The 22205-nt window shown below is 36.8% G+C and overlaps 2 protein-coding genes and 1 non-coding gene across 5 annotated transcripts; all 3 read right to left on the bottom strand.

The window, feature by feature from the left end:
• Positions 1-1606: 1606 nt before the first annotated feature.
• map6b (microtubule-associated protein 6b) lies at positions 1607-12528 on the bottom strand. Of its 2 annotated transcripts, XM_051863879.1 has the most exons (4): positions 11338-12528; positions 8951-9167; positions 5595-5634; positions 2927-3073 (listed from the first exon to the last, which is right to left on the bottom strand). In XM_051863879.1, the coding sequence occupies exons 1-3, from the start codon at positions 12054-12056 to the stop codon at positions 5599-5601; spliced, it is 972 nt and encodes a 323-aa protein (XP_051719839.1). In that variant the 5' UTR covers positions 12057-12528; the 3' UTR covers positions 2927-3073; positions 5595-5598. The 2 variants fall into 2 exon arrangements, with proteins under 2 accessions (XP_051719838.1, XP_051719839.1); XM_051863878.1 differs by lacking the exon at positions 5595-5634 and having other exon boundaries at positions 1607-3073; positions 11338-12518.
• Positions 12529-14411: 1883 nt separating this feature from the next.
• thap12b (THAP domain containing 12b) lies at positions 14412-20526 on the bottom strand. Of its 2 annotated transcripts, none has more exons than XM_051863638.1 (5): positions 20263-20526; positions 19417-19537; positions 19190-19297; positions 18540-18576; positions 14412-16677 (listed from the first exon to the last, which is right to left on the bottom strand). In XM_051863638.1, the coding sequence occupies exons 1-5, from the start codon at positions 20349-20351 to the stop codon at positions 14786-14788; spliced, it is 2247 nt and encodes a 748-aa protein (XP_051719598.1). In that variant the 5' UTR covers positions 20352-20526; the 3' UTR covers positions 14412-14785. The 2 variants fall into 2 exon arrangements, with proteins under 2 accessions (XP_051719598.1, XP_051719599.1); XM_051863639.1 differs by lacking the exon at positions 20263-20526 and adding an exon at positions 19953-20186.
• A 1500-nt stretch (positions 20527-22026) lies between these two features.
• On the bottom strand, positions 22027-22098 carry trnap-cgg (transfer RNA proline (anticodon CGG)). The gene has a single exon. It is a non-coding gene; the product is annotated as a tRNA-Pro (tRNA).
• Between the last annotated feature and the right edge of the window lie 107 nt (positions 22099-22205).

Consider the following 22205-nt stretch of genomic DNA (forward strand, 5'->3'; position numbering starts at 1 on the left):
TTATTGGAAAAGTTAATTAACATAAAGCTTTTTGTATTGGTTTGCAATTGGTTTGGTGTTATGTTAACATGTATGCAATTAATATTAATATATGTATGTAATGCAATTTTAGTGGTTTTATTTACGTTTCAAAATAGAAAAACAAATGAGGGAAAATGTGCAGTACTCAAAATAACCGCGGGAGGGCACGCGATGACTGCATTCAAATATGATCAAAAGTAGCTGGGTTTAAGAATGACAAATTTTCGTATTGTTCTTTAAATTTAAAGATTGGATGTTGTTAATTTTAATAAGTTATAGGCCTACACAATGAGTTCACAATGAACCATTTCATTTATGCTTTCACATTTTTACCACACCCAAACAGTATTTGTGCAGTGACTTGAATTTGCCAGCACTATGCAGAGCCTGAGACTTGAATAATTTATTGAATTTTGTGAGGACGACTGAGTCGCTGCTGGGAGTCCTTTTCTAACACTTAAGGCCAACAGCTCCATCATCTTCAACTGTGTGATTCAAGTGGCCAGATGTTTTAAATTTGAGCCATAGCATCACATAAGGGTCAATGACTTGACTGGTCTTTTTTTTTTTTTTTTGTCCAAAGGCCTTAATAACAATAAAAAACAAAGATATGACATCCAAAGTATGTAAGGTAATACAACTAGATCTCTTTTAATGAATCCAAAAGGTTTTAATTATATTTTGCTACATATAAAGCTATTTTAAAGATTTTGAAGTGTCAAAAGGTCATTCGGTTTAACCATCCAAAGGCCAATACAGCCATTTCATTTGTGATTAAAAATATCTTAATATTTAATAAATGTATATATTTTTTATTCTGGCATGATTTTATAACATCATATATCAACATAGTGCAACATGGTATTAAAATGATGTGTAGAAGTCGTTGCTTTGTTATGAGAAAGAATGTCCGGAAAAATGAATTTCATTGATGTCATTCGGAGTAACCAATATAAAGGGACCATTTTGGATCAAGTCATGCGGTCAGTATCATGTGACAGGATGTGCCATCATTCAGACACCTGCAAAGGACCACATGGTCGTGAAGCAAAGTAACTAACTCTCTCTTAACTATTTGAAAAATTAATGTTTTCACTTGCTCATACGCATGTCCCGAAACATCAGGTCATTCAGTACAACCGCTATAAAACATGGAAAATGTTGTAATATTCTAAAAACTTGTACTAAATAAGCTAACTAGCTAGATATCAGCCTGTTAGCATTGTTTGAAAATATTGTCATTCGGTAAAACCAAAATTTTGGTTAAACTGAATTACTTTGGACAAATTTTGTCCATCTTGTAAAAAATGACAAAAGCAGTGTTAATTGATAATAAAAAAACACATAATCCCATTGTTAACACTTAATAAAACTTAAAAATTAATTATATCTCCATTATGTTTTTTTTTACACATTTAAAAACCTTATTCGTCAATGACCCATAAATGAGTTTTTGTCTCTTTAAAAAAATCTTGTGGATCAGTTTTTTTCTATAGTTTGCTCGGGTCATATCTAGAAAAGGCTTTTCTATCAACACACTGATCAATCTTGAAAGTTTAAAGAAGCAAAATACATCACAAATGTATTCATTTAATGATTTTAATCAATTTCATTCAATGCAAGCTCACACAACATAAGCACATCACACTTAGAATTACCACTTGGACATCTGATGGCCCTATGTTGCTCAATATACAGGCACTACTGTTATGGAAAGCATAGCTTGAGGATAGCACCTAGAATGGTGTGCACAGCACGTGTAGGACAACCCAGGAGAAGCTCGGGACCAAGAGGCTGTAGATTTACACTGAGAAGGCTCTCACCCCTCCGGACCATGCTCACAGAACAGATCGGGTCAGAATGATGATTAACATACAGATGACTATGATGGGCATGCTTCTGTCTGTCAATCGCATAGACCTCAGCTGTATGGTTAGCAGCATCCTTCCCAATTCAATCATCAATATTATATGCAGGGAAAGCAGGCAGGTTTAGGTTTACATCAGCAAATTCTCTTATTACATCGCATGGAGCATATGAAATCACATCTGAATGTTGCTTTTTATTGAGAGCAGAGCAAGCTAAGCGTAAGCATGTTTCCATAGCATAATGCTTTACACTACAAGGTAACAATCACACTTTAAGAGAAACAATGCCTGCTGACTGGCACTGTTGTTGAAAGAACTGAAATACTTATTTTGATTCTGGATCGTGTTCATTTGCTAAACATGGTGCGCTTGTTGACTCGTGAAGCTCCTAACTGCTAATTTCCAGTGTCACACAATCTTTAAACATGCGATTTGAGATGTTTAGACATTCTTGTGTTCATTGTAGATTGTAAGTGAGGAATATAATATTGCTATAATCTGAATGTGTCGTGAAAAATATTATGTGTTTGAGCAATGCTATTGGTGCATCTAATTAGAGTGGTCCATATACTTCTTCAAATGAAGTTCATATCACATTAAATGAGTTTGCTTGAAAGAAACAACCAGTAAATATCTTTCAGTGCAAGATAAAGCAAAAACCTTATCTTATATAATAAGGCTTATGGCCATTTGCTCAGAGGCAGCATGCAACAAGGATCCGTGAATCATCTTTGCCACAGAGAAAGCTATTGATGTATATGGAAAGGGATGCGGGGCAAAAGCAAAGATAGATTCATAATAGACGGGACAGTGGCCGCACAGTCAAGACAAATCAAGCAGACAAGCCTTGATCCACTACAATACGTAGGTAGAGACACCATCAGAGTCGGGCCATTAGAGTAAAGTCATGAACATGGGGATGAGAGTCCTCTATTCCATATTATAGCCTCCTCAACCCCCCAAACACAAAAGTGCACTTAATCTTTTGCCTCGGCTAGTCTGTTGATCATTTCTTTGCTTTTCTTGGTGACCCCTCCCTCTGGCTTTGGCTCCTGGTTGCTCACTGAGGTTTTCTTCTTGGCAGCTTGACTCCCAGCGATTGGCTTCTCCTTTGCTTTTTTCATTGTTTTGCTATGGCTTGTTGTCTTTTTTGGCTTGGAAAGTGATAAATGATGCCTCTCCACCTACAGGAACAAAAAAAAAAAAGAGACATTTTGGTGCATTATTCAAAACTGCAAAACAGCACACATGCCTATTATATATTTAACTGTTAATGTTTGTTTTACATGTAGAAAATATTATGTTTACCATATACACTACCGTTCAAAAGTTTGGGGTCAGTACGATTTAAAAAAAAAAAATAATAATAATACTTTTATTTAGCAAGGACACATTAAATTGATCAAAAGTGACATTTATAATTTTACAAAATATGTTAATGCTGTTCTTTTGAACTTTCTATTCATCAAAGAATCCTAAAAAATAAATTAGATTTTCCACAAAAACAATTAAGCAACACAACAGTTTTCACCATTGATAATAATAAGAAACAGTTATTTTATAATAATAATAATATATAAATAAGGCAGTGGCTATTTGCACTAAGTGCAAATAGCGTTAGATGCTATTTACACTAACTGTAAATAGCAATTAGGTGCTATTTACACTAAAAGAAAATAGCATATTTTCTTAGTGATATACACTAAGTGCAAATAGCAATAGATGCAATGTACATTAAGTGAAAATAGCAATATATTCTATTTACACTAAGTGACAATAGCAGCATTTTCTTAGCGATATGCTATTTACACTAGGTGAAAATAGCGATAGATTCTATTTACACCATCTAAAAGTATCAGTTCTTTGCAATAAGAGTAAATAGTAATTAGATGCTATCTATACTTTATATTGGCAGACACTATTTGCACCTCAGTATTTTTGTACATTAACAGGATGCAATAATACAGTATCATAGTGTAAATGATTATATTTATTAAAATTATTAAATGGATGCTGCCTTATTGGGAGAATAAAAACCCTCCTACACGGCAAAAGGTGGATTTGAACCCACGTCGATCGCGTTAAAAGCCAGGTTTGCGAGCCTTACTCTCTACTGCAACGCCACTGAAGATGATGAATTCCATGCCTCTTTTTTAAAACTTGAGTGACCCAACCAAACATTGGTGGGCGGAGCTAGTGTAAATAGCGTTTGCCAACAAGGGATGCTGTTTGCACTTAGTGTAAATAGACACTCCGTATAAGGCATATTTAAAGGGTTAGTTCACCCAAAAATGAAAATTCTGTCATTAATTACTCACCATCATGTCGTTCCACACCCGTAAGACCTACGTTCATCTTTGGAACACAAAATAAGATATTTTTGATGAAATCCGATGGCTTAGTGAGGCCTGCATTGCCAGCAAGATAATTAACACTTTCAGATGCCCAGAAAGCTACTAAAGACATATTTAAAAATGTGACTACAGTGGTTCAACCTTAATGTTATGAAGCGACGAGAATACTTTTTGTGCGCCAAAAAAACAAAATAACGACTCTATTCAACAACGATTTCAAAACACTGCTTCATGAAGCTTCGAAGCTTTACGAATCTTTTGTTTCGAATCAGTGGTTGTGTTCTGAAGATGAACGAAGGTCTTGCGGGTTTGGAACAACATGAGGGTGAGTAATTAATGACAGAATTTTCATTTTTGGGTGAACTAAATTTAATATATTTGGGTGAACTCTATTTAATATATATTAAATAGAATATATATAAATAATATTTTTTTTATTATATTACTGATTTTACTGTATTTTTGATCAAATAATTGCAGTCTTGGTGAGCATGAGACTTCTTTCAAAAATCTTACTAACTCCAAACATTTTATTGGTAGAGTAGTTTTTACCTATAAACCTTTATGGTAAACACATGGACCCCGTAAGTGCCACGCGGTTAAGAAACAAATAAATAAACAGGAAATGTGTGTCATTTACAGTAGAAACATAATCATTGGCCCTCCAGTGCACACTGAATATTTAAAATGTCAATAAAATAATTCTGTAGTGGCATCCAAGTTAGTATCTCATGACAGAAATATGTGTTAGGATGTGATTTTCAGGCCCTATTAAATGTAGATGATGTGTTTAAAACAAGAGGTGAATTGTTCTGCATACTCAAAATAAGAGATGCAGTTAGTTTTTGATGATCTAAGCCAAGTCCTTTAAAGCAAGCTATCAAAATGTGTCACAAAAGTTTATATATAACATATATAATGTGTGACTAATCCCAGTTTACCTGTGCTTTCCAATAATGGAGGATTTCTGCTATTTTGCAAGGTTGTGCTTCATTCAAATGCCTTGCACAATAGCATGATCACAGTGATCAGTGTGAGCTTAGTTTTGATACTAATGGAGTGGAAATCTATTAGTATCTTTTGCACTCAACCACTTCTGTTCCATGTTTCTGAAGCCAGTAACCTTGCATAAATCATTGCTTTCAGTTACAATGGAAGCCAAATAGAGCTCCTCTTGATAGTGAAGATACTATAATTTCATGCAAAAAAAAAAAAAATGCATAGTGTTGAGCAAATCCTCATTGTGAAGAGGATTTAATCAGAATCAGTCCCACTGAGGATCTCCGTGATGGTGCAGCTGTATGGTGAAATACTCTAGATCCATGCTGGCCAAAAGAAACACTGAACACACCTGACTACAGAACAGAGCTGCTGTCACTGTCAGAACAGTCCTATGAGAGTGAGAGAGGGAGGGGCTACATCAACACATCACATGCACATAAACACTAGAAAATTGTCCTCTTTCAACAATCATTATTTATTCACCCTCAAGTCATTCCAAACCTGTATGACTTTCTTCTGTGTAGGACGTTCTATTTCATAAGTGAAATTACCATGGTTACTAAACAGATGGGATAGGATTCTGAGTTAGAATGTTTCTGTAATAAAGCTACTGATCTGTAAACGGATCATTCTTTTAAGTCTGATGTTTTTAATGAATCGTTTGATCCACTTGAATGATTCGCGACCCAGATTGATCTGGCTCTCGAGTTTAACTCTCAGACTCAATGATCTGGGCACAGCAGATACCAGCACCATCCAGTTAACAGCTCACTGGATGGGAAGATTATCAAATGTCAGTCTGTTTTGTCACACAAAACTATCATATGACATCAAAAGACCACTTTTATGGTGTTTTTGCTTCCTTTTAAAGCTGGAATCTCCCATGGGGTCTAACTGAATGGCAAATAGAATCAGTACAATTCTTCCAAATGTCTACTAAGAAAATAAGTTGTGGAATCAGTGTTGTTATTGTTAGCTAAAACTAAAACATATTACAAATCATTTTCATTAATCGAAATAAAGCTGAAATAAAATATACATTTTAGATGAAAAACATAAACGTAAAAAACGTAAAAAACTAAAATTCAAATAAGTTTATGTTGAAGTACTGAGATTTGTGGAAGCTTTTTTCGCCACGGAATAATAAATTAAAAGATAACTGCGACTTTTAACTCAATTCGGACTTTTTTCCTCAGAATTCTAAGAAAAAAAGTCAGAATTGAAAAGTCAGAATTCTTTTTTATTTTATCTCACAATTCTGACTTTTTTTCTTACAACTGACTGTTCGCAAAGACCCGCCCCCTTTAGTTACTGTTGCTATGTCCGACAAGCCATGCCGCTCTCACACCACACATCATGTTCTCAAGCAGTGAAAAAGACATTGCGGAGCAAAGAGGACACTGACAACGCGTCAACAGACAAGACAGAGCAGGTTACTCAAATTTAAAATTTTGTCATTTTTAAAGAAACAATAAATACCGTTTTGTGGCTCTTTAATGTGTCGTGACAGATCGCTGTAGTGCCTCAGTACAAGCGGCTCGTGAACCTATCATCTCTTCCTACTTGTTCATTTATAGCATCAAATAAACATGAATGAACATCATAAGGAATGTTTTTTCAACCGCGGAAAGATGTCAGTACACACCACTTTTTAAGTTCAAGTCAACTCCCCTGACTGCTTTGTCGGACAAAATGGTGGACTCGGCGTTATGATTGGTTAGATCACCTGTCAATCAAACCCCCGGCGAAGGGTCAATTGCGAGTTTATATCCCGCAATTCTGACTTCTTTTCTCAGAATTGTGAGATACATTGCCTATAGAAAATCATACCCATTTGAAATAGTTACTTTATTTGTCGTACAGCCTGAAATCAAAAAAAAAAAAATTCCAGCTTTATTTACAAATTTTGCCTTATAGCATCAATGTAATGAAAGAAAAAGCAACAGTTCTGAAAATTAATAAAAAAATGAAAAACTAGAATAACAGGGTTGGAAAAGTCTCCTGATTTAATACTTCATAGAGCCACCTTTTGCTTTAATTACAGCCATTAATCTTTTTGGGTATGTCTGTACTAGCTTTGCACACCTAGATTGGGGAATATTTGCCCATTCTTCCTTACAGAATTGCTCAAGTTCAGTCAAATTCTGTGGTGAGCGGCAATGGACTGCTCTCTTCAAGTCCATCCACAGATTTTCTATCGGATTTAAGTCAGGGCTCTGACTTGGCCACTCAAGGACATTCACCTTCCTATCCTTAAGCCATTGTGTTGTTCTTTTGGCGGTATGTTTAGGATCATTGTCGTGTTGGAAGGTGAATGACCTGCCCATCTTCAGCTGTCTAGCAGAGGGAGGCAGGTTTTCCACAAGAATTTGGACGTATCCATTTTCCCTTCAATCCTGACCAATCGCCCAGTCCGGGCTGAAGAGAAACACCCCCACAACATAATGCTGCCACCGCCATGCTTCACAGTAGGTATGGTGTGTTTTGGGTGGTGTGCTGGGTTTGCTTTTCACCAAACATAGCGCTGAAAGAAAGAAGCCTTTCCTAAAAAACTGTCACACTCAGTCTCGTTTGCGCTATGCAAAAACACACCTGGAAGACTCTGCTGCCATCTTGCAAAAGGTGCTATGGACTAAAATTGACTTTTCTGGACCGAACTCCAAGCACTATGTTTGAGTCTGACTTAAAACCGATAGAAAATCTGTGGATGGACGTGAAGAGAGCAGTCCATTGCTGCTCACCACGGAATTTGACTAAACTTGAGCAATTCTGTAAGGAAGAATGGGCAAATATTCCCCAATCTAGGTGTGCAAAGCTAGTACAGACATACCCAAAAAGGTTAATGGCTGTAATTAAAGCAAAAGGTGGCTCTATGAAGTATTAAATCAGGGGACTGATGACTGTTCCAACACTATTATTCTAGTTTTTCGGGTTTTTAATTAATTTTCAGAACTGTTGCATTTTCTTTTCTTTTTTTTTTTTTGTTGTAAGGCAAAATTTGTAAATAAAGCTGGAAAAGGGTTTTTTTGGAATGGGTTTTGATTTCAGGCTGTACGACAAATAAAGTAACTATTTACTATATACTGTATAAACTCACAATTGCGATAAAATCCAGTTCTGCGGGGGGAAAAGTCAGCTCACAATTCTGACATTTTCTTATAATTGTGAGTTTATATCTCACAATTCTGACTTTATAACACGCAATTGCAAGTTTATATCATGCAATTCTGTAGAAAATGCATTGCGACAAAAAATGTCAGAATTTTGAGATAAAAAGTCGCAATTACCTTTTTTATTTTTTATTCAGTGGCGGAAACAAGCTTTCATAGAGATTACTAAAACTACTAAAGCAACTACTAAAGAATACGAAAGCACACAACAAATCAAAATATGAATAAATACTACAATAGTTTAGAAAAATACTAAAATTACAAAGCTAAATTACTGTTATGAGGGTGAGTAAATGATGGGTGAACTATCCCTTTAAGACTGAATTTTCATAATTGACAGCATTAGACTGATAAATGCTGGAGCCCCATATTAAGAAAGTATTACAATTTCATCCCTCACAGTGTAATTACATTTTTGATGATTACGCTCATATCTGGAGTTGTTAATTTCATTGCTCTGGTAATAAAACAAGGCAATATAGCTCAACAAATTGTGCGATCAATCATAAATTGATGACCTGTGAAAACATCATACCTTGCTGGACTCTTTGCTTGGTTCACTGTACAGGCTTCGTATCCGACGGCGGTCCATCAGCTTGTTGTCTGTGGCCTGAGGTTTGGCCTGCTCTCCTTTAAAGGTGGCGCTGTAACTGGTCTCCAGGTTGGTTTTTTCCTCCACTAGGAGTTTGTACTGAGATTTCGCTTTGATGAGTTTCACTGGTTTGACATCTGTGTAAGCCTTGAACTCCGTCCTGGAAAAACAAACAAGGTCATTTTGCAAATTAGTATTTTGTAATTATACATATACATAAGGGCAGAGTAATCAAAAATGGTTTATGGTTCATTGTCAGAAGACCAATAACCTGACAAAAGATAACAGGTCAGCAACAATACATACACTTTATTTAGTAGACATCAATAGTTGAGGCTCTGGACTATTTAAAGAGAGTAAAGTTAATATTCAGCATTATTACTCAACCAAAACGGATGCCTTGTAAAGAAATCAGGACAAACAAATTGGGCCATTGAGGTGCATCTGTTTTATGACAGCTATATGCAGAGTGACTGTGCACAAAATGATCTGAAAACTCAAGAATGACTCAACATATTTCAGGGTGAAAAGCCTCTCAGACACCCAGAGGGAGGAAATTACACTGGTGACTGGTGATATTTTTCTAAATCTTACCTTACACCTTGTTCTTAAATAAGGTTCATTGATAAAATCTTCTGTTTCAGACATGGCTACAGTGATCTGATTCTATAGTTTTGTTTTTATGTAAAAATAGAAAAGTACCCAATAATCAGATCAGTGGATGGCATGGGGTTTTCAATTTTGGTTCTCCCAAATCTTGAATATTTAGTTACAGCATTGTGTCTATGTACAATAAAAAACTAGTGCAAAAATAAATTTATATAGAATCAAGTCTCTTGAATGTAACCTTGGTGAGACTGGAAGCTGCATTGGATTCAAGAGAGTTGCAGCCCATATTTACAGACCCTAACAAGGGAGTTGATTTTGAATACATGATCAATAACATGTATCATGTTCAAAATCAGTATCGTGTGAACCAATCATAGCCAATCATAACCAATCACATCCAATCATAGCGTGATGGAGGCATTTCCTCCTCTTACGTGACTTTCCCCCATTCATTCTCAGTCACCACCCCCCCACTACACCCACAGCACGCTTTAGGGGGTCTGTTAAAAGTCAATGGTCTCAGGGGAGGCACGAGAGATACTGGCATCCTGCTGTAACTTTACCTGCTGGTGTCGCTGTTGGATAGTGTTACTTTAGAAAAACAAGTGATTTATACACTTTTAATGTCACATTTTTAAATATTTGCATTGTTTTATATTGTAATATGGATTATTTTATCTTTTTTTTTTGAGGAGGCACTGCCTCCCTTGCCTCCTCGGAGGAAACGCCCCTGAACAAAAAAATGAGTGCTATTTTAACTGTAAAATATTGTAAAAATTTGTTAATAGGTTAACAGTAATTTCACGTACTATATACAGGAAAAAACTGTAAAAGCTCTAACCAGACATTTTATGTAATTTCACAGCAAAATGCTGTAGTAAGTAAAAAAGAACAAATCAACATATAAATTAGTCAAAAACTGTAAACTGATATTCCCAGAATTCCCTGTGTGACAGTATTTTGTTTAAACAATCATGTTTCTTAATAGTTTTTTGTTATCAGTTATGTATATTAGGGTTCTATGTTACATTTTCTGTTGTTTAATTAATGTTTATTGTATTATTTAAGTGTTGTGTGTTACCATGATTGTGTTTTGTGTTTGCATGAATGACTCTGTGCACCTTCTTTATATTAGTACATACTTCAGCTTGTGGAAAAGCTACTTGCGATGAACTCTTGATTCAAGACACCTTGAACATTTCATTCATTAATACAGTTTATTCACTATAGATTAAAAAAAATGGTAATAAAATATGACAAGATCTCAGAGTTAAACTGTGTCAGAAAAAAATAATCTTAGATAACACTTAAGCAAAACATGGTCAGGTCAAAGTGTCTGAATAATTTTTGATCAGTTTTACTGGTAGTCCACTGTATGAAGAATTTTTGGGTATAATATGTCATAGTTTACTTTATTTTGCTATCCTCACTTACATAATTGAACTATAGTGTCCTGCACCCACTAGTAAAAATATATCAAAAATTATATCTAGTGTCTGAATAATTTTTGGAAAAATTGTTAGCTGGGAATGGGCCAATCACAATAATCTCAAAATAGCTAGATATTGTGGGATTAATATATTCTGGTAATATTAATATAGTCTCTTAAAAAAATACATGACTTTTTTTTTGTCACTTACAGGCAATTTGATCAGGATTATTTGACACCCATCGGAAAGTTATTAACTGCATAAAAATGAAACACAAAATGAAATATTTACCTATATGAGCTTCCAGATGTGACTTCCTGCTTAATCTGCCTGTTGAGAGCATCTGCAGCTGACCTCCTCTTTCCCTCCGCTGTAACATTTTGCTCCATTTTGATCCCCTCTGACACGTGCTCTTTTTTGTCTAACTTCTTTCTCCTTTCTTTACTATCTTTTTCATGCTGCTTTTCCTCAATCTCACATTTTTCCACACCGGTTTCAACCTCAGTAGTGGCCTGCTCCTGTTTGGAGAACTTGCCCTCGGCCTTACAGGGTGCAGCAGGAGTGGGTTTGGGAATCCACGGATGATCTCCTTTTTTCGGAATTGGCCACGGTTTATAATCTTTCTGGTACTGAGTCACGTTGTTGAAAGGGGTCTTTGATGGCTGATACTCGTTTCTGGGTTTGCAGCTTCGTTCCGGACGCACACTCCAGGCTTTGAAATCCTCGCGCATCACAGAAGCGCCTGACCCATCTTGAGTTGATGATGCTGCGGCATCAGCAGCGCCGTGAGTCGCTCTGGCCAACGCCTCCTGCTGAGCGCTATGGGCAGGTTGAGCTTCTGTGGTGACCGGCTTCTGTGATATTATTGGTTTGGGTTGAGGGTGCAGATGTTGCACCTCGGCCACGTCTGAATACTTCGTGAAAACCAAAGGCACTGCAATGTCACCTTTGTCCAACTCACTCCAGAAGCGGTTGATGCAGCAAGCCCTGGTTATACAGGGCCATGCCATGATCGATAACGACGAGGCGAAGGCTTGAATCTGAAGAGAAACACTTCAGAGATGAGGAATACAATGTATAAAATCTAAATGTTATCAGGACAGCGAAGCTTCGTCCTATTAATGCTCCGTGTGATGCGAGAAATCCAGACTCTTGAAATCCCTTGTAGCGTAGCGCACGCGCGTGCGCACTCCTCTCAGCAGCGGCTAAGTAATTTCGATGCGATTGTTTTCTAACAGTTACAAATTAGATATGCCTTTAGAGTACAGCAAAGACACCCTCTCAGGCGATAGCTGTACGACAAAGACACCGCCCCGGTTCTCGTGTTTCCTCGGAAAACGCTCGTGATCTGCGGACTAAACTGTCACCTGCAGCCGTCAGCGTCTGGACAGCATCGGGTGGAGACGCCGCTCGTTTAACCATTTCAAGACTGACACACATCGCGCATCCACCCACTGCTTCACAATTTCTGCCTACAAAGGGTACATGATTCTTGAACTTGTTGATCTGAAGACCCGTATGTATATGTTGCATTGGTTACTAGGGGTCTAAAAAGAGTTTGTGGTGTATTTTAGTTGAGTTGTCAACTATAAAAACACACCATAATACAGATACAACTGCCATATTTGATTCATTCAATATTAAAATAGTCTATTTTTGATGCGTTATTAAGATTAACCGTCTTACGTCATTAGCACAATGTGTGTAAACATATGGGATAGTTATTGTAATCGAATGATTGTTATGATGAATGATTATATAAATATAAAATTGTTATTGTATTGTTTGCAACTTTCTATTGCGTACAATTGACCAATTAAGTTAATTTTGACTCTTAGTTTCTCATCAGTTACAATTATGACTGTGAATAAAACACATGCTTTCACTAACACATTAAAACTTTTTAAAAGCTCCTTTTTAAAATATACTCTCCTAGTTGAGGGAAATTTACAAGTAACCCCCGTTCAGTAGGCTACTCCCCCCGTTTGATTTAAATACAGTTTGGAAGATATTCTGTGAAATCTTGTGCTACAATTCCAGCACTTACATGTGTTTTTGATGGGGTGTATATTGGACCCACCCTGCATTAATGAAGCTACATCCAGTTTCTTTTGTTTCATTCATGCATGTGTATAACATACCATCTAGTGGTACATGCAATGATAGCAGTGTGTGTTTTGCATGTGTGTATTGTGTAACCCGTGGGGTGGGGCACTCCAGCATGGTTAGCTCAATGCAGCTTATCCAGTGATGCTGGTGTGCTCTGCATCCTGCTAAACACTGTACAGCAAAATTGGAAAGCAACACCTTACCTTAACTAAAAAATCATGTCAGAAATTTCAGAAGTAGACTAAAAGTGACCAAAGCAAGGAAAAACCTGATCTCAGAAACCTTAGTTCAAGCCTTTCAAATCCAAATGCTGCTCTCTTGAGGACCAAAGTGGAATCAACTCTAAATACAAAGAGCAACAGATGTTTTTCATGCAATATAATGCTTAAACATTACTTTACAATTTATTTTATGCATTTGGAATTTGCATTGCAAATAGGTTTATAACATTTACTAAATATTTGCTAAATATTATGAAAGACAAACATGCTATGCTAATGTATAGCACATAAGGCTATTAATGACAGATGGCAGAAATGCAGTCACATATTTACTTGTACGTGATTAACAGTCAAACCATCATGTACTGTCAAATAAACTGGCACAGTGAGCTTGCTAAAGCCATAGAGCTCACAAAACGTTATAATACGTTATTAAAATCAAAAGTACCTGTTAATTTTATTTATTGGGCTTGAGCTAACTTGAACTAACAACAAAAAATTGTATTTTCATTAAATAATGTAAACAAAGATTAATAAACAAATGTTTTGCTCATGCTTAGTTAATGCATTAACTAACATTAACTAATGGGACCTTATTGTAAAGTGTTACCAAGTTAGAATATACAATAACTGTAGAGTTGTCAAAGGTACCGACTTCGGTACCAAGTCGGTACTGAATTTTTAAAAATGTGACGCTTTGAGCGCCGTTGAGAGGATTCGAAAACACCTCTGATTGGCCATTGTGTTCACGCGCTCTTCGAATATGTCTGTGATTGGCTACAATGATCAACACTTCAATAACATTGTAAATAGTCATCAATGACAGACCAGTCCACGGACCAGACCAGTCCACTTTCAAACGCTCCCTCTCCCGCTTTCAACACAATGGCCAATCAGAGGTGTTTACGAATCTACTCAACAGCGCTCAAAGCGTCACATTTTTTAAATTTCAGTACCGACTTGGTACCGAAATCTGTACTTTTGACAACTCTATGCAATAGTGTATGACTGTGGAAGTACAAAGAAATTACATCATTGTAGAAGAAAGCATCAAAAGTGCTTTATTTTATTTACACTTTGGACCAGTTTATACAAACACAAACTTGTCTTTAATAGTTGAATTTCAATGTCAATTTTGTCTTTTATCAGTCCAGCTTCACACTAGACAGTCAAGCAAACAAAACAATGCAAGACCACTGTGTAAAATCGTACATGGTGAATCTTTTTGACGGTCCTCACAAATGTAAAAATAGTACTATAAATCTCCGGGGGGGGGGGGAAGACACAAAATAAACAATTGGCATCATGACAAAAAGCAAAGGGAACTTACAAAACAGTACAGAACTTATTACATTTCCAGCTCAAATATTTTTGCAGTCGATACTTGGAGAGTCTATATGTTTTAGTGGTTAATCACTCTCACTTTCTTCTGGGTAACTTTTTATATAACACTGAACCATTTCTTCCAGGTCTGTCTTTATATGGTAATTGATGTTCAGCACAGCTAGATTCTTACACCTTTGGTTTACCGCAGTGTCTGTGAGGTAAGCTTGTAACCGTCTTTGGGCAGTTTCACCGTGACTCCCATCAAGCTTCAGCACCGGCAACGTGGCTAATATTTTCAAAAACGCATTAACATTTGGGAAGAACTTCACATCGGAGTGCTGAAGGGTTTCGTGAATGGTGCACGGCAAGCTTACTTCCTTTCCTCTGTGTTTCCATTTTATTCTCCAACAATGCAGTTCAGCCGGCAATGTGTCCGGATGCGGCAGATCGCTCCTGTAAATGTCTGCATGTGACTCCTCAGAGGTATTGAACCTCATTTGGCCCATGACTGCGGGGACAAGAGACAAGCACTTGAGCGCCTTGAGATGATTCTCCGAGAAGATGTCCTTGACCTCTTGTGTGATGTACTCCATAACCGGCTGCGTCAGATACTCTTTAAAGAACGACTCCGCCTGTATTTCCATGGTCTCCACTGCCTGTTGCTTCCGAAGAAACAACCTCGGGACTTTGACCGGGATCTCCATTGCAGTCGCCAAACTAACAGCCTCTTCGAACCAGAATTCGTGGTATACTTCCAGATTGTCCGTTACCTCGTGCAATGAATGCAGTACTGCTGTTAGGCTGTTGGCAGCGAAAAACACATCAATGGTTTCTCCTTGTAAGTTCTTACCAAAAGCCCTCGTGAAAGACAGGGCGTTCTTCAAAATAACCAACGTCACGATGAACTCAAAGTCCGCCAAGGCCTCTGAAATGGCGTAAGCATCATTGGTGACTTGGTCGTTCCACTTCAGATCCTCATTGTCATGTATACTGTCCATGCACAGCAGAAGTGGCTCCATCAAATCGACAGCCATCTCGAACACATTATGAAGATCGGTCCAGGTTGAACGCGAGCCCTCTTTGAGAGCATTTTCTTTTTCCATGTTTCCTTGACACAGAATGGAGATAGCATTATCGAGTTCGGTCTGCAACAATGGAGATGTTTTAAAAAACACATTTGTCTTTTTCAGAACTGATATCACAACTTGCACTCCAGTCAGCGGCATGCCATTAGCGAGATGAACATTAAGTGCACAGGTGGAAGTGGGCGTGATCACCGCCATGGGATATTTCTCCTTGAGGTGGGCAGCGATGACCTTCATCTTAGTCCCAAGTATACCAGATCCCGCATACGCTTGTCCTCTGCAGTGTTCCATACTCAGGCCCCATCCCTTCGTCAACTGAGACTCCAATCTCTCAGCGACAGCAACCTCCTCTCCTTCAAATGAGAGGAACTCTATGAACTCTTCTCTAAGAGTGTTGGCTTGGTCTACAAAGCGCAGGAATACAGGCAGGTGTTCTCCCTCTGGGAAGTCCACTAACTCCCCTGTGATGATCGAAAAGAAGCGACATTCTCGGACTTGTTGAAGGATCTCTTCACGCACGCATCTCTCGCAGACCTCCAGCATCTGCCTCTGCTGAACGGCCGGGCAATAGTCCTCATTAACAGCCACTGCCTCGAACCTCCTTCGAAGAAATTCATCGCCCGCATTGATACGGTTCTCAATCAGCGCTTGAAAGGTACCTGTGCTAAAGAGGCGTTCCTCCTCCTTAGAGCGGATCTCATCTTCTCTTGCATTGCAACTGAATGGAAAGTTTTGCCTTCCTATCAAAACCATGACTTCAAACGAAGATCTTAAGAACTCTCTTAGGTCTTTTTGTTCGGGCGTAAGCTGAGGGACGTCATCTGTGTTCTCGCTGTCATCCTGAGAGTCACAGTCTTTTTTCGAGAGCAGTTGTTCAATCGAAGACTCCACTAAAGTGATAGAGACACAAACATTCAAAAGCAATGATCATTTATTGCTGCATTTTTAATCAGTTAAATGGTTAGTTCACCCAAAAATGAAAATTCTGTCATTAATTACTTACCCTCATGTCGTTCCACACCCGTAAGACTTTCGTTCATCTTCGGAACACAAATGAAGATCTTTTTAATGAAATCTGAGAGCTTTCTGTCCCTCCATTGACAGCTACGTGACTACCACAAAAGTTCATAAAGAGATCGTAAAACTAATCCATATGAATTGAGCAGTTTAGTCCAAATTTTCTGAAGAGACTCAATCGCTTTATATGATGAACCAAAGTTTTATTCATATATAAACATTCATCAACTCGCACATCAGTTATGGTAAACGTAAGCTTAAGCATGTTTGCTTGACATGCGAGAACCAGTGAGGTTCATTCTTGTGTGTTACGCAGCACGTTAGAGCTTCCGCAAGAGGTTTGTTCTCACGCATCAAGCAGGTTCAGTTGAGCTTCTGTTTATGTTCACTGATCAATGTTTATATGTGAGTTTATATGTGAGCCTAAATTAAATCTGTTCATCATCATCATTTTGAAGCGTCAAAGTGGTAGTTGCGTAGCTGTCAATGGAGGGAAGGAAAGCTTTTAGATTTCATTAAAAAGATCTTCATGTGTGTTCAGAAGATGAACGAAGGTCTTACGGGTTTGGAACGACATGAAGGTGAGTAATTAATTACAGAATTTTCATTTTTGGGTGGACTAACCATTCAAGTAAGGAAAAATTGACAACGGGCCATTGAATTATTAGAAAACAATTGCATTTATATGAAACAAGAGTGAATGAGTTGGCGGTGTGATATGAGAGACATCAAAGTAGCGCAGGTTTCAGTCACCCAGAGTGATATCAGGGTTACCACTGATGACAGTAAATATTTAAAAATACACTGCCCGGCCAAAAAAAAAAAAAAAAAAAAAAAAAAAAAAAAAAAATCGCTGTTTGGATTTTAATAGGCAAATACTTAATCTATGAGTGGATCATTATTACAGTGATTATTATGTTTCTAGCATGTTAAATGTTTGGCAACGGTTCTTTTAACCTAAAAGATGGAGTGTGTAGCTTTTCATTTCTTAAACAACCATGTAGGAAGACAAATCATGGCCATATTCCAGGATGATAATGTCAAGATTCACCAGGGTTAAAATTGTGAAAGAATGGTTCATAGAGCATGAAGAATCATTTTCACACATGAATTGGCACCTCTGAGTCCAGACCTTAATTTCATTGAAAGTCTTTGGGATGTGCTGGAGGAGACTTTAGAGTGCTCACCTCTTGCATTGTCAATACAAGATCTTGACCAAAAATTGATGCACCTCTTGATGGAAATAACATCACAACATTTATTTCCATCGAGAGGTGCATCATTTTTTGGTCAAAATCTTGTATTGACAATGCAAGAGGTGAGCACTCTGTAAAGTCTCCTCCAGCACATCCCAAAAACTTACACTGAGGTTAAGGTCAGTGCCAATTCATGTGTGAAAATTATTCTTCATGCTCGCTCCCTCTCAACCATTCTTTCACAATTTGAGCCTGATGAATCATTGTCATCCTGGAATATGGCCATGATACATCTTAATACATGGTTGTTTAAGAAATGACACACTCCATCTTTTAGGGTTAAAAGAACAGTTGCCAAACATATAACATGCTAGAAAAATAATAATCACTGTAATAATGATCCATCCATAGACTCTTAAGTATTTGCCTATTAAAATCCAAACCGCTGGGCAGTGTATTTGACTGCTGAATGTTGCAACTGAGCAATCAGAGTCAAATATTCCAGACAGCCATGTAATAATCAATTATATCTTACTTACATCGTCTTTCTTTGATTTTCCGAACCTCTTCATCTGTCTGAGGAAAACAGGAACAGAAAGTGTCATTTTACATGAGATGTTAACTGTACAATTACTTTAGTAAGTACACTTATATAAGAAACATATCACATATGTAACACTTTACAATAAGTTCTCATTTGTTAACTTTAGTTAATATATTAACTAACATGAACTAACAATGAGCATTTGTTACTCTATGGATAAATCTTTGTTAATGTTAGTTAATAAAAATACAGTTGTTCATTGTTAGTTCACAGTGCATTAACTAATGTTAACAAATACAACATGTGATTTTATTAATGTATTAGTAAATGTTGAAATTAACATTAACTAAGATTAATAAATGCTGTAGAAGTATTGTTCATTCTTAATTCATGTAAACTAATGACACCTTATTGTAAAATGTTACCGAAACATAGAATAACTATTGTGCTGATTTATAATGTTACATTTACTGACTTATCACTAACAATGTGAAATATGATACTCTGCTGTAAAAAAAAAAAAATCATTATTATTATGTAGTTATTATTATGTATTTTAAATTCAGGAGATTCAAAAGAATACTTATTATGAGAACACCTGGAAAAAAAAAAAAAAAAAAAAAAAAAAAAAAAAACTTATCCTACCAGAACTTTGATGCGTTTGCGATGTCTGCTGTGAGGATTTGCGAGGTGGCTGGTTAAATCAAAAATCGTGGGAATAGCAGTGTCCCTTAGTACTGTCCTGTAAGGGCTCTGAAAAACACATTCAACAAAGAATATGATAAAACATTCAGATTACTCATTACTGTGAATAATGTTGAAAAACTTGTTATTTTTAAAATAACAATTGTGAAGTACAAATTTTGCATTACAGTTTTGCATATCATGGCTGGTTCAAAGTGCTTTGCACACAGCCGGTAGTGCTTGTTCAGCTGATCAGGAGTTTTCTCCTCCAGATCTGCACGCCGACAGTTCTCCACCCACAACCTACATCTGTGCAAATAAACAACAAAGCGTGTTAAGATTTATGAAATAAACAATGATTCATTTCTTGCAAAACACTGCTGAGTTTGACATTTATACGGAAATGTCCTGTTGATGTTGTTGATTGAAACTACTGCATGTTTTTTTTTTTCCCTTTCAAATTCAAAAGCTGGATTTTGTATTATGTTTTGGAAGTAATAAGTAATTTTTAAAGTAATCTTTAAGGTAAAAGAGGCAAACACCTGAAAGAAAACACTACGTTATGTTACTAATATAATAAATAACAAGCATATTTAATATATTCTTAAGTAAATATTAGCTACACTACAAGCATATAGGAGGATCTCATCTATCTATATATATTCAATATGAAAATCAGAAGAATAGAAATACATTTCAGAAGCACATGTACTGTCTTCACTACCTTCACTAGGTACTAAACGTCCTTCACTAGGTAGATACTAAACCAAACTGACGAGTTATTCACAAAACATTTCAGCAAATTACATCACATCGACGCAGACAGACGTGTATATTAGAGAAGCCTCGTTAGTCACACTGATAAATGTCATTTTATGTCAACATGCACTAACTATCTCCACTGAGAAATCATCAGTAACTTGCAGGTGTAACTTTGGCTTACCTTTCCCAGTAGGAATTAGTTTCATATCATTAACAGCATATAAACACAAAACGGAAGTGATAATGTTATGAAGCTTTTAAAAAAGTCATACCTCTCCGGATCCCTTGGAAACCTAAAGAAAGCTAAATCGGACTGAGTGCTTTTCCTGGTACAGTTCGGAGCGGCACAAAAATTTGGCATTGTGCATTGAATGTCTGACAAAAACCTTTCTACACTCTTATTATTTATGATGTAATTAATATAATCATTGCAACATTACAGAAATAAACAAGGCGCGCAAGTATGAAGCACTAGTATTGTTGGCGTGCCAACCCACAATGCAATTCGTTTCGATCCCACAATGCACCAGCCATACTGAAAGCAAGAGCGATTTACGAATCGATCTTTTGAGTCAGATCGTTTAATGAATCTTTTGAACCGATTCACAAAAGCGGCCTGAATCGTTCCAAACGGTTCTCGAGTCAAAAGCTCTTATCTCATTGGTTGAATTCAGGCCAACTATGCTATGTGCATTTTTATATTTTTTTTTAATCGCGGATGTTAGATTTGGTAGGGTCTGTGCTTTTACATTTTCTTTTTGTCTACTTTTTACTATTTATATTTTACCTCAAAAATGTAATAAAATAAAATAACAACAACAATACACAATTCTAAGGTTAATCTTTCTACATTTTTAACAGTTTATAAAACTCATCTTACAGATAATAAATACAGTCTCATTATTTAGTTCAATTTAGTTCATTTGTTTATTGTTGTAGTTTAAAGCAAATCGGAACACTATATTGAATAATCTTCATGCAGCTTTTACGCAGCCTCATATCTAAATAAATAAATACTTGGATTTGAAATAATAGTTTTTCGGTCTCCATAGCTTCATTATCAATACTTGTTCAGATCTTGTGACAGGATCCTCTCCCTTCGCGCTCATTAAAGTCGTGAATCCTGTAGATGGCAGCAAAGACCGGGTATTTTTAATTAAAAGCTCCTCTTTCTCACTGCAGAGCCAAATGACTTTCAGCTCCATGGGATGTAATGGGTGGAGCTTGACTTAAATTAAGTTTAGGGATAGGGTTATGGATAGGGTAAGGGTGTGGCTCGACCGCAAAGCTCCACCTCTAACGACCAGGGGGTGGGAGCTCAGAGCCGTTAAATGTTTTTCAACGGCTCTGAGGGAGCTGGACGTCAAGCTCCACCCATTGGCTCTGCAGTGAGCAGCCTCTCACATTCAGTGACAATCGAGAACAATGTTGATATAGCTACAATGATTACACATTATCTATTATTCATTTATACAATCTTTAGAGGTAGCTAGGCTACTAAACCTACCCCGAACCCTAAATGTAAATCAGTAGTCTCTAAAACCACAGTGCTGTAGGATTTATATTTAACACATCGTTTGAATACCTCAATTCTGAAGACTCCAGTATTATTTAAAATGAGTTGTCAAATTACTCTTTAAATATGCCGGAATGGACCGTGAGGTTTCGTAACTACGTCATGACGTAAAGAATCACAGAATCTGAACCGATTCTTTGAAGCGAATTGTTCAAAAGAACCGATTCCGGATTCTAATCACTAATAATCTCTTCGATAAATAGGCCATTGAAACAGCTAAATGTCACGCGTAGAGACGCTAAAATATATTATCATAAAATCACATTTTACCGTGTTATACAGACTACAAAACAGGATCTCTGCAATGGAGTTGAAATACAGAATAAACACTGCTCATTGCTTGCATATTAAATATATATTTTTCGCAATTAAACTCTGTAAATTGCACCAGAATTCAGCACGGAACATTTATACTTAACGCTGTGAGCTCGAAGTGAATTCACGCTTTATAGAAAATTTTGGGCTCGTCCGGGATTTGAACCCGGGACCTCTCGCACCCGAAGCGAGAATCATACCCCTAGACCAACGAGCCGCGCATCAAATATAGTAAATTCCGCCTCATAAACAATAAAATATAATAGTTCACCTTTAGCTTGATTCCCTAATATCTGTCCAACTTGACCTACATTTATTTATATG

Source organism: Ctenopharyngodon idella, chromosome 15 (genome assembly GCF_019924925.1).
Source record: "Ctenopharyngodon idella isolate HZGC_01 chromosome 15, HZGC01, whole genome shotgun sequence".
NCBI classification, from domain to species: domain Eukaryota; kingdom Metazoa; phylum Chordata; class Actinopteri; order Cypriniformes; family Xenocyprididae; genus Ctenopharyngodon; species Ctenopharyngodon idella.

What these genes read in the sequence shown, in the direction of transcription:
- thap12b (XM_051863638.1), bottom strand. Translation starts at nt 20,351, where the DNA reads ATGCCAAATTTTTGTGCCGCTCCGAACTGTACCAGGAAAAGCACTCAG. An exon ending in TTTCCAAGGGATCCGGAGAG is followed by an intron (nt 19,538 to 20,262) that starts GTATGACTTTTT and finishes TTATTTGCACAG; the next exon opens with ATGTAGGTTGTGGGTGGAGA. An exon ending in GCAAACGCATCAAAGTTCTG is followed by an intron (nt 18,577 to 19,189) that starts GTAGGATAAGTT and finishes TGTTTTCCTCAG; the next exon opens with ACAGATGAAGAGGTTCGGAA.
- map6b (XM_051863878.1), bottom strand. Translation starts at nt 12,056, where the DNA reads ATGGCATGGCCCTGTATAACCAGGGCTTGCTGCATCAACCGCTTCTGG. An exon ending in ACATCTGGAAGCTCATATAG is followed by an intron (nt 9,168 to 11,337) that starts GTAAATATTTCA and finishes TTGTTTTTCCAG; the next exon opens with GACGGAGTTCAAGGCTTACA. An exon ending in CAAGCAAAGAGTCCAGCAAG is followed by an intron (nt 3,074 to 8,950) that starts GTATGATGTTTT and finishes TTGTTCCTGTAG; the next exon opens with GTGGAGAGGCATCATTTATC.